The sequence below is a fragment of the Rhinoderma darwinii genome, chromosome 6 (genome assembly GCF_050947455.1).
Source record: "Rhinoderma darwinii isolate aRhiDar2 chromosome 6, aRhiDar2.hap1, whole genome shotgun sequence".
Taxonomy (NCBI): Eukaryota; Metazoa; Chordata; class Amphibia; order Anura; family Rhinodermatidae; genus Rhinoderma; species Rhinoderma darwinii.
In genome coordinates, this window is record NC_134692.1 from 70325664 (window position 1) to 70341629 (window position 15966).

General features: G+C 41.1%; 1 protein-coding gene across 1 annotated transcript in view; it reads left to right on the forward strand.

The window, feature by feature from the left end:
- The window catches only part of HIBCH (3-hydroxyisobutyryl-CoA hydrolase), a 267813-nt gene that overhangs the window by 30509 nt on the left and 221338 nt on the right, over positions 1 to 15966 (forward strand). The window contains exon 3 of the mRNA XM_075829922.1: positions 9452 to 9592. Within this exon, the coding sequence (XP_075686037.1) occupies positions 9452 to 9592 (141 nt within the window). The remainder of the gene's footprint in view (positions 1 to 9451; positions 9593 to 15966) is intronic.

The window sequence follows — 15966 nt, forward strand, 5'->3', positions numbered from 1 at the left end:
GCAGAATAAAGTGAATGTCATTTATAGCGCACGGTGAACGTTGGAAAAAAAATTGAATAAAAAAACAATAGTAGAATTGCTGTTTTTTAGTCACCACGCCACCTAAAAATAGAATAAAAACTGATCAAAAAGCCGCATGCAACCCAAGAAAACTACAATGGATTCCTCAAGGGGTCTAGTTTCCAAATTGGTGTCACTTTTGGGGGGTTTCCAATGTTTTGGCACCACAAGACCTCTTCAAACCGGACATGGTGCCTAATAAAAAAGAGGCCTCAAAATCCACTAGGTGCTCCTTTGCTTCGGAGGCCGGTGCTTCAGTCCATTACCGCACTAGGGCCACATGTGGTATATTTCTCAAAACTGCAGAATCTGGGCAATAAGTATTAAGTTGCGTTTCTCTGATAAATCATTTTGCGTTATAAAAAAATTGATCTATTGATCAGTCCCTGGTACATTTTAAAGGTAGGGTTCAATTCCGCGAGTACCTGCCGGGTGAGAGGGCAAGGTATGGCGTGAAGATGTATAAGCTATGTGAGAGTGCATCAGGGTATACCTACAGGTTTAGGATATATGAAGGAAAGGCCACCCCCAAACCAGACTGCATCCTGGACTACAATAGGTACATGGGAGGGATGGACTTGTCAGATCATATCCTGAAGCCCTACAGCGCCATGCTGTGAGGTATAAGAAGTTGGCCGGGCACATCATACAGATGGCATTGTACAATGCGTACGTGCTACATCGATGTGCAGGCCAGAGGGGAACTTTCCTGGAATTTCAAGAGGTGATTATCAAGAACCTAATCTTTAGGGACCAAGAAGGGGGGGCACCCAGTACTTCTGGAAGCGGGGCCACACGCATCGTACCAGGGCGGCAACAATTTCCAGGAGAAGTTCCCCAAACTGGCAAGAAGGGAAAAAGTCAAAAGAGGTGCAAAGTCTGCTATAAGAGGGCGATAAGGGATGACACAATATATCAATGTGACACGTGTCCCAAAAAACGTTGCTTTTCTGTTTCCAAACATCCAAACGGAGTGTCTTTGAGATGAGCGAACCCGGACAACCGAACCAAACTTCACCGGGTTCGGCCGAACTCGTTTTGTCCGAACCCGGCAAAAAAATTTCCGCTACCCGACGTCAGGAGATAGTCACTGTCCAGGGTGCTGAAAGAGTTAAACTGTTTTAGCACCCTGGACAGTGACTTCCGATCCCAATATACATGAACGTGTAAAAAAAAAAAAGAAGTTCTGACTTACCGATATCTCCCGGCTTCTTCCTCCAGTCTGACCTCCCGGGATGACAATTCAGTCCAAGTGATAGCTCCAGCCAATCACAGCCCAAGCACAGGCTGCAGCGGTCACATGGACTGCGGCGTCATCCAGGGAGGTGGGGCCCGATGTCAAGAGATGGCGCGTCACCAAGGCAACGGCCGGGAGGGAAGTTCTCGGTAAGTACGAACTTTTTCTTTTTTTTTTTAACAGGTTTCTCGATATTGTGATCGGCATTCACTGTCGAGGGTGCTGAAAGAGTTACTGCCGATCAGTTAACTCTTTCAGCACCCTGGACAGTGACTGACGTCGACTAGCCTCATCTCTATGATGGCGGCTGCGCGAAAATCACGCAGCCGCGCATCATACACAGATGACACACGCAGCTGTCAAGTGGTTTTTGCGCGCGCAAAACGCTGCGTTTTTTGCGCGCGCAAAAACGCAACGTTCGTCTGAACCAGCCCTTACTGCAACTTATCTGCTTCTTCTTCGCTAAAAATAATCCTCAGAATTGCTAAGAGAAATATTTTTACCCTTCTGGCAAATATGTTGTGCGACCTCTGCATCCTGCATTGAAAATACACTAAATAGAGCTCATTCAACGGAAAGTTAAAACCAAGCATTCTGATAAATTAACTATGGGGTTTTTATTCTAAAAACGGTTTTATATTTAATAATTAACTTTATAAGTTTGATAGAGCAATCTGTCAGAATTTTGTTCCACTCAACCACAAATTGCGAGGAGTATATAGTTGATTCTGAGACCTCTCGGTATCCTATTACGTTCCACATACATTTTCAATCTGTTATGATCCCACAAAGTACATTGCTCTGAACTTAATAGCTTCTCTAAAGTGCAAAAAAGCTCTTTATGTTCCATTGTCCTTGTACCATGTGGGACTGATTGCCCAAAAAGTTAATTATTAAATATGAAGACGCAAGACTTAACAATATTAAAATAGAAATCAAACATGTAGAAATATGTCTTGAGAAATATACTACATTATCAGATTTTTAAGCAATGCAAACCAAATTGAAAACAAATATTTCAAAATCGGAAACGATTATTATGGACATTAAGAAAAGAAAATATCAATATGATTATGATAATGACCAAATATACAATTGGAATCGAGATAAAAAAAATATTCCTAGATCCACATTAAAAAGTAAAAAAATCTAATAAATCAAACAGGAATAATACTCGTTCCCAAGATCTTCATGTCCGTTTTTCTGCAACAAGAGGCTAAAACCTCTGACTCCAATTCTAACACAGATTTCACTGAATCAGAGAAAGAGTCGAGCACTCCGAAAAAATATACACCACAAAAAAATGGTGATTTGATTGCACGTTCAAAAAACGAATATGGAGGGGTGGCAGGCGGCAGAGAAACAAAAAGATACCAGACGAGGAAAAGACCAACTTAACTGGACATTCCAACAACAACACTGTCATTATATTATCTCCAATAATTCTAACTAAAAACAAAATATTTGTTCTTTCAAAGGGACTTAATTTTGTACCTACAGCTAAATTCAACCTTTTCCAAACTATACTAGATGTCAACAAATTCGCCCGTCTCCTGGCAGTAAAGAGACGTTTTTTTTAGAAGGATGTCCGCCAAGTAATTAAACAACATAATAGTGTTTGTGATACAAATTATGAAGTTGTTTCTAACCCCTCCATGGCAAATAACATGGACATTTTTGATCATGGTTCACATGAGTACGTTTTTTCTGTCAATTTTCATACTTGAATTTTCTGGATCAAAAAACACTCTTATACCTGACAGATTTGTATAATGAACGTAATGAAGTTGTTTTGCATGACACACAGGTAGCTTATTTCAAATTGTCGAATCCTAGTTTCTATCCAACCCAATCCAGGGTTAGTATCCTGGATGACTTCCAGTTCTGCATAGAAAGGGATTTAAAATCTCTATATGATGAAGTTTCAACTTCCACGTCACATAATATCGCAAAGGATTCAGCTAGTCACAATTACAATCTTACAAAAAAATTATAATTTGCCCTTAATATTTTAAATAAAAATATTGTTATACGAAAAGCCGACAAGGGAGGAGCAGTAGTGGTATTAGATTCTTGTTTATACAAAAACAGGTGTGTGATCTACTAGCTAATACCGCAAATTAACGGTCGATCCAACAGCAATGTGTCCTTAGGTAAACTTTTGAAAGAGAGCTCTAGTTTGGGAGTTCTGGACGAAAAAAATCATTAAATACCTTACTCCCGATTTTTCCAATTATGCCTATTTTTTCATGGACTACCGAAAGTCCATAAAGAGATTTTTCCATGTCCCCTACATCCAATCATATCAGGCATAGGATCTTTAAATGAAAGACTTAGTGCATGGATAAATAATTTATTACAACCATTGGTCCAAAGTAGTCCAGGCTTTCTAAGAGATAGTAAAGAAGTTTTGAAATAGTTTCAATACTTCATCTCGGCTTGCATGCGATGTCGTGGGACTGTACTCCTGTATTCCCCAATACAGGGCAATTCATGCTGTTAAATTCCATTTAAACAAATATAGTTCTTATACACCAGAATTACAGGAGTTTATTGTAATGTCATTGGAATATCTTTTAAACCATAATTTTTTCAGCTTTGATAACTCGTTCTGTATTCAGATTGAAGGTGGCCCTATGGGCTCAAAATTCTCACCTTCCCTAGCCAACCTATACATGTCATGGTGGGAAGAAAATTTTATCTTCTCCGAAATCAATCCACTTGGTGATGCCATCATGTGGTATGGATGCTACATCGATGACTTTCTCCTGGTTTGGGGTGGAGATGTGGCATCCATACCACAGTTTGTGGATTTCATTAATGATAATACCTTAAATTTTAAAATTTACCTTTAATGTATCTAACTCTCAAACGCCCTTTCTAGATCTACTTTTAACTGGGGATACTAAAGGGAAATGTGTATCTACTGCTTTATATTGTAAACCTATGGCACGCAATACCATTCTACATGCATCTAGCTGTCACCCTATTCAGACTATCAAATCGATACCGCAGGCAGAATTAACCAGAGCAAGAAGATCTGTCTTTTTTGCTACACAATGCAAAGACATAGAAAAGGGACTCTCACACAGAGTCTATATGAGGTGGATGTGGAAAAAAGGCTGGAATTACGTTAAAAATAAATCACAACAGGCTCTTTTGGAAAACTTCTTTCCCCAGTCACATCTCCCGTAGTTTTTTCCACTGCCCATAGTTCTAGTTACTCGGAAATTATTAACGTCATAAAGAAGTATATTCCAATGCTAAACCAAGACATTACTCTGTCACAGATTATACAACAAGCCATTATACAATGTAGCCAAAAGAGGCAAAAGTTTAGGTGACATTCTTTCACCAAGCCTCTTTTCATTCAATATCACCAATAAAATATGGTTATCCCAAAAGGTTTTTTTAAAATGTGGTGGTCGAGAATCTCGAAAGAAGATGCTCCTTGTATCGGGCGCCTTCCATCGAACTCCTTCCATCCAGTCGACGCCCTTCTCTCCAGAGATGTCTGCACATATGGCCGTCCTGTTCCACAGTGACCACTAGGGTGCGCTCGCGAGCTCAGTCCAGACTCAAGAAGCCAGAGCGCACGCATGTGGGAGATTTAGCTGATTGCTCCCAGAGCACCCTGGGCTATAAGAAGGTCTCAGCCCCTTCCTCCCACGCCTGAGCGTTGTTGTCGTATCCTAAGTTTGTCTTGCAAATGGTCCCCTAGTGTTTCCTGCTCCCAGTGTTCCCTGTTCCTGTATCCTGATCTAGTGCCATGTTGAGCTGTTGCCATGCTGTGCTGTATACCACGCCTGTCCTGCTACTCCACGCCTGACGTCTACCTGCTGCCTAATCCCAGCCAAGCCTGCCTTGCTACTGTCCGAGCTGCCACAGGTACCATATATGAACTATAGACTCTGACCTGCGCCCTGTTGGCCAGCTGCCATACCGACAAGGTGGTACGGACGGCCCTGTGGGTCCACGAACCCTACGTGACATTGGTTCAGTAAGTCCACAGAACCATCGGATGGGTTTAAATCAATTTATTGGACATACTAAAACAATAAAAGTCACTGCTGCAACGCGTTTCAACCTCGTGCTGAGGTCTTCGTCAGGCATAGGAGCGTCGTCTTTTCTGTTTCTGTCCTTTAGTCCCGGGTATCAGCTGTAATACGCAGCTGCCACCCACAGGGTATGGCGCGGGCTCAGCGCGTGGGACGCTCCATATATCCCACACCACGACATGCTATAAGTCATGGTGCGCGGAGGGTTTAAAGCGCAGCGGATGGTGCAGAGTGAAAATAAAAATTTTCCACTGACGTGCCATTTTAGTGCACTATATGTTGTGCCCAGTTTGTGCCACAAATACTTCATAAAATTTTAACCGGGTTCTCCCGGGTATGGCGATGCCATATCGGTGGACGTAAACGGCTGTTTGGGCACGCTGTAGGGCTCAGAAGGGAGGGCTTTTGGAGCGCAGATTTTGCTTGGTAGTAGCTCTGGCGGTTTGCTGGTATTTCAGTTTATAATGTGGGGCATATGTAGGCTGGGCAGAGTACATCAGGGGCATAATAAGAGGGTATAATGGGTAATATGTGGCCTTTGTGGCAATTATAAATGGCGCCTGATCTTATCCGCTTTTGGAACACTGCAAATTTTGCATCGCCATATTCTGGGAGCCAGAACTTTTTTTTATTTTTTCACCACCGGAGCTGCGTGATGGTTTATTCTTTGCGGGAAAATCTGTAGATTTATTTCATTGGTACAATTTCAGGGGTACATGCGATTTTTTTTTTGATCACTTTTTATTCCATTTTTCGGCAAGCCAGGTGACCAAAAACCATCAATTCTGACAATGATTTTTATTTATTTTTTACAGCCTTGATCCTGGGCTATAAATGACCATTATATTTTATTCTGCGGGTCGGTACGATTACAGCGATACCAGATGTATATCATTTTTTTATGTTTTGCAGCGTTTGCGCAATAAAATAACTTATTTAGAAAATTTATTTTTTGTGTCACCATATTCGGAGAGCCATAAGTTTTTTATTTTTCAGTTAAAAAAGCTGTGTAAAGGCTTGTTTTTTGCGGGACTGGCTGTATCGGTACTATTTTGGCGTACATGCGACTTTTTGATCACTTTTTATTGTATATTTTGTGAGGGGTGGTGACCAAAAAATAGTGATTCTGCCATTGTTTTTTCTTTATTTTTTTTGCGGTGTTCTCCGTACGGGAAACATAATATTATAGTTTTATAGTTGGGGTCGTTACGAACGCGGTGATACCAAATATGTGTAACTTTTTTTTTTACGTGTTCATTTTTTTCCTATAATAAAAGACTTATTGGATTCACTGAAGTGATATATGAGTAAAATATAAGTTTATTTAGATAACTCTCTAAAAACAGGGGTACGATCACCACAAAAGCCCCACCGTGTGTATTTAAAAACGTATTAAACAGTAAACTACTGAGTCCTGATACCATTGCGAACCCTCTATGACTCAGTATGTTTATAACAGATATCAAACCGGAATCAGCATATAACCATGGCCATAACAGTAGTATAAACCTTGAAACACACTAGAGCCCGCGATAACCGCACCTGGAACTCCCAGTGTTAAAGGATACAATAATTCACACTGCCCCCAATGCTACAATACCTCACTAACACGACCCTACGCGTTTCTTGTACTTATCATCAGGGGTCTGTACTTGGTCACTCTGGCCGGGATGCCAGCGATATTAATTCAACAGCAGGTATTCTGTGGGGTAGAAAATGAAAAAAACAGCGATTCCTCCATTGTTTTTTGCATGTTAACTTTATTCTGTGAGTCAATATGATTACAGCGATACCAAATATATATAGTTTTTTTTCTATATTTTACTACTTTTACAAGTAAAAACCTAAGTGTAAAAAATTAAATTTATTTTGTGTCGCCAAATTCTGAGAGCCATAACTTTTTATTTTTCCGTCGATTAAGTGGTATGAGGGTTTATTTTTTGGGGGATGAGCTGTAGTTTTTAATGACACCATTTTGGGGTACATGCGACGTTTTGATCACTTTTTCTTTCATTTTTTGTGGGAGATTAGGTGACCAAAAATAAAGATTCTGGCGATTACATATTTTTTTTTTTACGGAGTACACCATGCGGGTTAAATAATGATATATTGTCAAGTTTAGACTTTTACGGATGCGGCGATACCAATTATATTTGTTTATTTTTACTTTGCTCTAGGGGGAAAATGGGAAAAGTTTTTTTTTTTAACTTTTAATATTTTTTATTTTTTTAAATAAAAAAAACAACTTTATTTTACTGATTTTTACTATTTTTTATTAGTCTCCCTAGGGGACTTCAACCAGCGATCGTTAGATCACTTGCACTATATACTACAATACTAATGTATTGCAGTATATCGTGATTCTGACAGGCTTTTACTTAGTGCCCAGACATATAACAATCTTCACACTTTATGGGGATGGTGTCTTTCGACACATTCTCTATTTGAGGATATTTTTCAAGATCTATTTTGCTTTTTAAAATACTCTTTGTGCAATTTTATTACAAAGTAAACTTTTTGTAGGTTTCTATATGAGCATATATATTTTGTGATTCTGTCATACATGGAACTTGTTTCTTTTTAAAAATGGTGTGTAGAACTGCTTTTAATTGAATGTGTCAGGATTGGCTAACAGTGATTTTAAAACACATGTATCGAATCTGTTATGCTATGAGTAAGAATACTTCTGTTCGACACATGTAAGCTGTGACACGCCTTACCTGTGTCCTTTATAGATTTTTTAAAGATGATCTAATAAAGCTCTTTTTTTACAATATTTTGCGGACGTGCTAAGGAAAAATTCCTCTTCTTTGAAATTATATTACATGCCCTTCTTGAACTTGTTCAAAGAATCCACCATCACAACATCATATGGCGGAGAGTTCCATAGTCTCACGGCTCTCACAGTAAAGAATCCCCGTCTGTGATAATGGTGAAAACTTTTTTTCTCCTAGATGTAGAGGATGACCCCTTGTCCTTGTTACAGGCTTAGGTGTAAAAAGATCATTACAAAGATTTATTTACTGTCCAGTTATATATTTGTACATTGTAATTAGATCCCCCTAAGCCGTTTTTTTTTCTAAACTGAACAGCCCCAAGTTTGACAACTTTCTTGGTACTGCAATCCACCCATTCCCTTAATTACCTTGGTCGCCCTTCTTTGCACCCGTTCTAGTTCAGCCATGTCCTTCTTATACACAGGTGCCCATTAATTGTACACACTATTCCATGTGTGGTCTGAGTAGTGATTTGTACACAGGCAAAACTATGTTCTTGTCATGAACATCTATGCCTCTTTTGATGCATCCCATGATTTTATTTGCCTTGGCAGCAGCTGCCTGGCACTGGTTGCTAAAGGTAAATGTACCAATATCCCCAAATCTTTTTCAGTAGCAGTTTCACTCATAAGTGAGCAGTTTTTGTTGTTATTGCTTGTACATAAAGTACGATTTATTTTTGCCTTTAGTTTTCAATAAAACAACGGTAAAAAAAATAAATGGAAGATTATCAAACTTGGGTTTATATAATTTAGAAAAAATACAGTTTAGGGGTTATCTAATGATTTTTTTTATACCTAAACCTGTCCCCTTGACCAGAAGAATGCTCTGCGTCTAGAGAAAAAAAGGATTCACCATCATCAAAGACAGGGATTCTTTGCTGTAAGAGCAGTGCGACTATGGAACCCTCTGATACAGGATGTTGTGATGGTTGATTCATTGAACAAATTCAAGAACGGCTGAATACCTATATTGAAAAACATAATATTACAAGTTACGGGTGCTAGATTTCTGGAGATGCAGGGATTTATCCTGAGTGCCATATTTAAAGTCTGAAAAAGGAATTTTGTCCCCTACTATAGGGCAATTGGCATTTGCCTCTGAGTGTTTCTTTGCCTTCATCTGTATCAAAATGGATGAATTACAGGAATTGACCTGCGTCTTTCTTTCAACCAAAGCAACTATGTAATTTCATGTAATATGTATAGATTTGGGGGAAGGGGAGGGGGGTTTCATAACAGTACACCGATCCGTAGAGAATTGTTAATCACAGGATTTATTAACGATATATTAATATTTCATGTTTTTTCTTCTTACAGCGTATGTCCAGCCACATTGCCTCAGATGCAGAGGTCCTGCTGGCAAAACATGGCTGCTCAGGAGTGATCACTCTGAATAGGCCAAAGGCTCTAAATGCACTAAATCTTAATATGACCCGGGTCATCTATCGTCAACTTAAAGTAAGTAGACGTGTTTTGGCATGCTAAATAGTACCTTATCATTACGTGTGCAGTAAATGCATTGTTCACTATTCACATAATTATAATAGAAAAGTTGACACTCCTAACCAGTTACGCATTATTTTATATAACGCTCACCTACAATGCTACCGTAGAGTTTGTCTTCTCTATGCTACCTATAGCCTCAGGCTCCCTGTAGTTAAGTTGTAGTCACAGCTCAGTGTCAACATCATTGCTGCACCCTAATGAAACTTTGATAAAAATCAGCCAAGCAGCAAGCAATGAGGAAAGTCATTAGTATATAAGCGGTGTGTATTGGTTCTGACTTGCATATAATTTTTAAGCACATGACTGTCCCAGTGTAGAGTCATGACATTACCTTACATAGAGTTCAAAGTGTATAGCAATTTGCAGGTCCTAATGAGTTGAGTACTGGTGGAAACGCATGCTAAGTCAGTCTCCCACAGCCAGGTCTCTGCATAGTGATCCTCTGTTCGCTACAGAGCAGCCAATAAAAATAGCTTCCTGTCCTGCTTGTCAGGGAAGGAGCAGAACCTCTGCAAGCATGGCAGTATAACTGACAAAATAACTTCTTCTCGTCTTGTTAGGACTGCAAAGCTCTACATCCTGACAGCCTACAGTACTGTGCAAAAGTTTTAGGTAGTTGTGGAAAAATTATTTATTTATACATGTTTTTAACCTCTTCCCTCTTTAGCCACTTTTGACCTTCCTGACAGAGCCTCATTTTTCAAATCTGACATGTTTCATTTATGTGGTAATAACTTCGGAATGCTTTCATCTATCCAAGCGATTCTGAGATTGTTTTCTCGTGACACATTGGACTTTATGTTACTGGCAAAATTTGCCCGATACATTCAGTATTTAAATGTGAAAAACACAAAAATTTTGCGAAAAATTGCAAAAATTAGCATTTTTCTAAATTTAAATGTATCTGCTTGTAAGACAGGCAGTTATACCACACAAAATTGTCGCTAATTAACATCCCCCATATGTCTACATTAGATTGACATCGTTTTTTGAACATCCTTTTATTTTTCTAGGACGTTACAAGGCTTAGAACTTTAGCAGCAATTTCTCACATTTTCAAGGAAATTTCAAAAGTCTATTTTTACAGGGGCCAGTTCAGTTGTGAAGTCGCTTTTAGTGCCTTCTGTATTGGAAACCTCCAAAAATTCACCCCATTTTAAAAACGTCACCCCTCAAAGTATTCAAAACAGCATTTAGAAAGTTTCTTAACCCTTTAGACGTTTCACAGGAATTAAACCAAAGTAGATTTTTTTTTTAACTTTGTTTTATTTAAAATGTTCCGGACAGGATGAAGGGCAAACAAGTGCACCAAGAAAAGAAATATGTTACATCACATGGGATACAGTAATGAAAAAAAATGGGAAGGGGTAATCAGCAACATTCAAAACTTTTATAGAATTTGTCAATAATAGCTTTTAAACAACAATAAAACCTGTTGTCTATGCCGTGAAAAATATCACAAATATATGCAGAGTGTGGGTAATAGGCAATATAATAACAGAATAAGGTTAGGGACATATATCATGAAACAAAAGTTAAGGTTCCTCTACATGAAAAGTCCCTGGAGTATCTATCCAGGGACCCCATACTTTGAAAAATTTATCCGGACACCCTCTATGTTGATATACTAATCAATCATACGTTATAACTGTATTGACAAGACCTCTCCACTGAGCAACCGAGGGCGTGTTATCACCCATCCAGCGAATAGCTATGGCCTTCCTAGCCAAAAACAAAGTTTCTTTTAAGAAAATTCGGATGTAGTGTGGCCAAATTTCTTCTTCTAAGATGCCAAATAAAGCCACCTTAGGGGAAATGGGCACAGGGGACGGTAAAATAGAGGATAAGAAGTTAAATATTTGCGCCCAAAAGTCATATATACACGGGCAGTTCCACATAAGATGCCAGAAATCTGCATACAAACAATGGCATCTGTGACACTCCATTGTGGGTATTCTACCCATTTTATGTAGTCTAATATGGGTCAAATAAGACTGGAGTACGATATACAACTGTATCAATTTATTATTTATCGCTGTAGAAACCGACGTATGAGAGCTAAACACTGCATCTTTTTCTTCCAATGTAAGATCTGGAATCTGCACCAACCATCAAATACATGCAACGGTACCGAAGTGAGCTTGGAAGAGAGTAGATGGGTGTACAGTGCTGATATGAGGCCCTTAGGCCCCTTCGATTTTAAGATTCCAGTAAGGGGATAGTCAGATATAACACTGGTGGAAACTGGGAGTGGACAGCATGGCGAAGCTGAAAGTATCTATACCACTGTACGTGAGGGAAGTCATGAGCCTCTCTTAACTTGCAGGAGTGTGATAAAGGTGCCCTCAGCAAAAACGTCTCTAACCCTCACTACACCTAAGACCTGCCAAAATCCCGGGTCTGTTATATTAAGTAGTGAAGGTAGGGTAGGATTGTTCCATAGAGGCAGTTCCGGGAGAACATCAGTATAATGCAATACATTTTTGTATCACGCCATACTTTTAAAGCCAGTCTATGTAAAGGAAGCAATTCTACAGGTCGCGTAAAATGAGGGTACTCGAAGTAATTGATAAGCGTGTTACCCGCCACCAGAGAGACCAGATACTTAGTGAAATCCAACAAAGGTTCATCTAGAAACCAATCTCTAATGCCTCGCAACTGACCAGCTAAGTAATGAATGTGCAAGTCAGACAGTGCCATTCCCCCGTCTGCTTTGGGGCGCTGTAAGGTAGTGAGTTTAAGTTTAGAACGAGAGGAGCCCCAGATGAATGCAACGAATAAGGAGTGTATTGAACGAAAATATGACAGGGACAGGAACTGGCATATGTTGCAGTATATACAAGCATTTAGGTTGGATGACCATCTTAATCAAGTTGATCCGACCAGCAATTGACAATGGTAATTTAGACCACAACTTCTACTTCAGATTTATGTGAGTTAGTAACGGATCTATAGTTGCAGCCATCACCCTATTGTGGTCCAGAACCATCTCAATTCCCAAATATGTAAACCTGCAAACCACTTCCAAACCACATTGCGACACTATCGGATCAATCGGTGGAGTAGAGGCTGTATACATTATAGCTGACTTTTGCTAATTTACCCTTAACCCTGAAAATCTGGAGAAAGTGTCAAGTAAAGTAACAGCAAGGCCAAAGGACTCAGTAGGATTACTTAGGAAAAGGAACATGTCATCTGTATATAGACATGGGGTCTCAAACTCGGCCGGGTAAGTGGGCCACATATAGGAAAAATGGGAAGTTGACGGGCCGCATTACTTTCAAATTTGATACAATACTAAATTATTGTTATTCAATTAGTTATTTGAACTACTATAACACTATATTACTATAATAATAATACTACATTACTATAATAATACCGCTGCCACAATTCCCTCTGTAGATGCTGCCAGAGTGCCCTCTGTAGATGCTGCCGCAGTGCCCTCTGTAGATGCTGCCGCAGTGCCCTCTGTAGATGCTGCCGCAGTGCCCTCTGTAGATGCTGCCGCAGTGCCCTCTGTAGATGCTGCCGCAGTGCCCTCTGTAGATGCTGCCGCAGTGCCCTCTGTAGATGCTGCCGCAGTGCCCTCTGTAGATGCTGCCGCAGTGCCCTCTGTAGATGCTGCCGCAGTGCCCTCTGTAGATGCTGCCGGAAAAATGGGAAGTTGACGGGCCGCATTACTTTCAAATTTGATACAATACAAAATTATTGTTAATCAATTAGTTATTTGAACTACTATAACACTATATTAATAATAATAATACTACATTACTATAATAATACCGCTGCCACAGTGCTGCCGGAAAAATGGGAAGTTGACGGGCCGCATTACTTTCAAATTTGATACAATACAAAATTATTGTTAATCAATTAGTTATTTGAACTACTATAACACTATATAATAATAATAATACTACATTACTATAATAATACCGCTGCCACAGTGACCTCTGTAGATGCTGCCACAGTGCCCTCCGTAGATGCTGCCGCAGTGCCCTCCGTAGATGCTGCCGCAGTGCCCTCCGTAGATGCTGCCGCAGTGCCCTCCGTAGATGCTGCCGCAGTGCCCTCCGTAGATTCTGCCGCAGTGCCCTCCGTAGATTCTGCCGCAGTGCCCTCCGTAGATTCTGCCGCAGTGTACTCCGTAGATTCTGCCACAGTGCCCTCCGTAGATTCTGCCACAGTGCCCTCCGTAGATTCTGCCACAGTGCCCTCCGTAGATTCTGCCACAGTGCCCTCCGTAGATTCTGCCACAGTGCCCTCCGCAGATTCTGCCACAGTGCCCTCCGCAGATTCTGCCACAGTGCCCTCCGCAGATTCTGCCACCGTGCCCTCCGCAGATTCTGCCACAGTGCCCTCCGCAAATGCTTCCACAGTGATGTCAGGGGCTTACCCAGAGCTGGAGTTCCGGAGCAGAGCCGCTTCTAGCACTTTGCCTGGGATTCCAGCTCTGCTCCTGACATCACTGTCCATATATGGACAGAGAGGTCAGGGGCAACCCCAGAGCTGGAGTCCCCAGGCAGAGCGCTAGTAGGCTCTTCCTGGGACTCCAGCTGTGCTCCTGACATCACTGGGACTCCTGCTCTGGGGAAGCCCCTGACATCATTGTCGATGTATGGACAGCGATGTCAGAGGCTTCCCCAGAGTCCCAGAGCAAAGCTTATACTAGCGCTCTGCCCGGGACTCCAGCTGTGGGGAAGTCCCAGACATCGTGTGTCCAAACATGGACACCGATGTCAGGGAATTCGGCTGAGTCCCAGAGCAGAGCCGATACTAGCGCTCTGCCCGGGTCTCTGCTCTTGGGAAGACCCTGACACACTGTCCATATATGGACAGCGATGTCAGGGAATTCCACAGAGTCCCGGAGCAGAGCCTATACTAGCGCTCTGCCCGGGACTCCGGCTCTGGGGAAGACCCAGACATCGTTCAAACATGGACACCGATATCAGGGAATTACACAGAGTCCCGGAGCAGAGCCGATACTAGCGCTCTGCCCTGGTCTCCGCTCTGGGGAAGACCCTGACACACTGTCCATATATGGACAGCGATGTCAGGGAATTCCACAGAGTCCCGGAGCAGAGCCGATACTAGCGCTCTGCACGGGACTCCGTCTCTGGGGAAGCCGAAGACATCGCTGTTCATATGTGGACAGCGGTCAGGGAATTCCAGAGTCTCGGAGCAGAGCCTATACTAGCGGCTCTGTGTCCCGCGGGCCGCAGATGACAGCCCCAGGGGCTGCATGCGGCCCGCGGGCTGCGTGCTTGAGACCCCTGATATAGACCCACCACACTAGTAACCCTCCTCCACTGCATACCCGTTATCATAGGGGTAGACCATAGACAAATCGCTATTGCCTCTATAGCTATCGCAAATAAGGCCGGCGACAGAGGGCAACCCTGCCTTGTTCCCCTGGCAAGGGGGAAGGAGTCGGAAGGAATGCCATTTACCATTACATGAGCCCTAGGAGACTGATATAGCATCTTGATCCAGGTTATAAATTGGGGTCCAAAGCCAAAATGGCGAAGGCAGGCTCACAAAAATCGCCATTCAACAGAGTCAAACGCTTTCATGTTGTCCAATGAAGCAATAGCCCATGGCATATTGTGTACCCTACCTACCTGTATGATGGTCTGTACCCGTTTAATATTAATAGTGGTAGATTTTCCAGGCATGAACCCAGTTTGATCCGGATGTATAATTGTCAAAATAACCTGATTTAGCCTTCTAGCAAGTATTTTTGTTAAGATTTTATAATCTACATTAACCCATTCCCGTTGTAAACAACTTTCAGATTTTAATTTTTGTTTTTTCCTCCCCACCTTCCAAAAGCCATAACGTCTTTATTTTTCCGTCGATATAGTACTATAAGGCTTGAGTTTTGCGGGACGAGTTGTAGTTTTTCGTTGCACCATTTATTTTGCCATATAATGTACTAGGAAACGGGAAAAAAGTTATTTGTGGAGTAGAAAATGAATAAAACAGTGATTCCTCCATGTCTTTTTGCGCGCCGTTTTTACGGAATTCACTGTGCAATTAAAACAACATTTTAACTTTATTCTGTGGGTCCATTCAATTACGGCGATACCAAATATATATAGTTTTTTCTATATTTTACAAGTAAAAACCTAATTGTAAAATAGAAAATGTATTTTGTGTCGCCAATTCCGAGAGCCATAACTTTTTTATTTTTCCGTCGATTAAGTGATATGAGGGCTTATTTTTTGCGGGATAAGCTGTAGTTTTTAATAATACAATTTTGGTGTACATGCGACGGTTTGATGACTTTTTATTTCATTTTTTTGTGGGAGATTAGGTGACCAAAA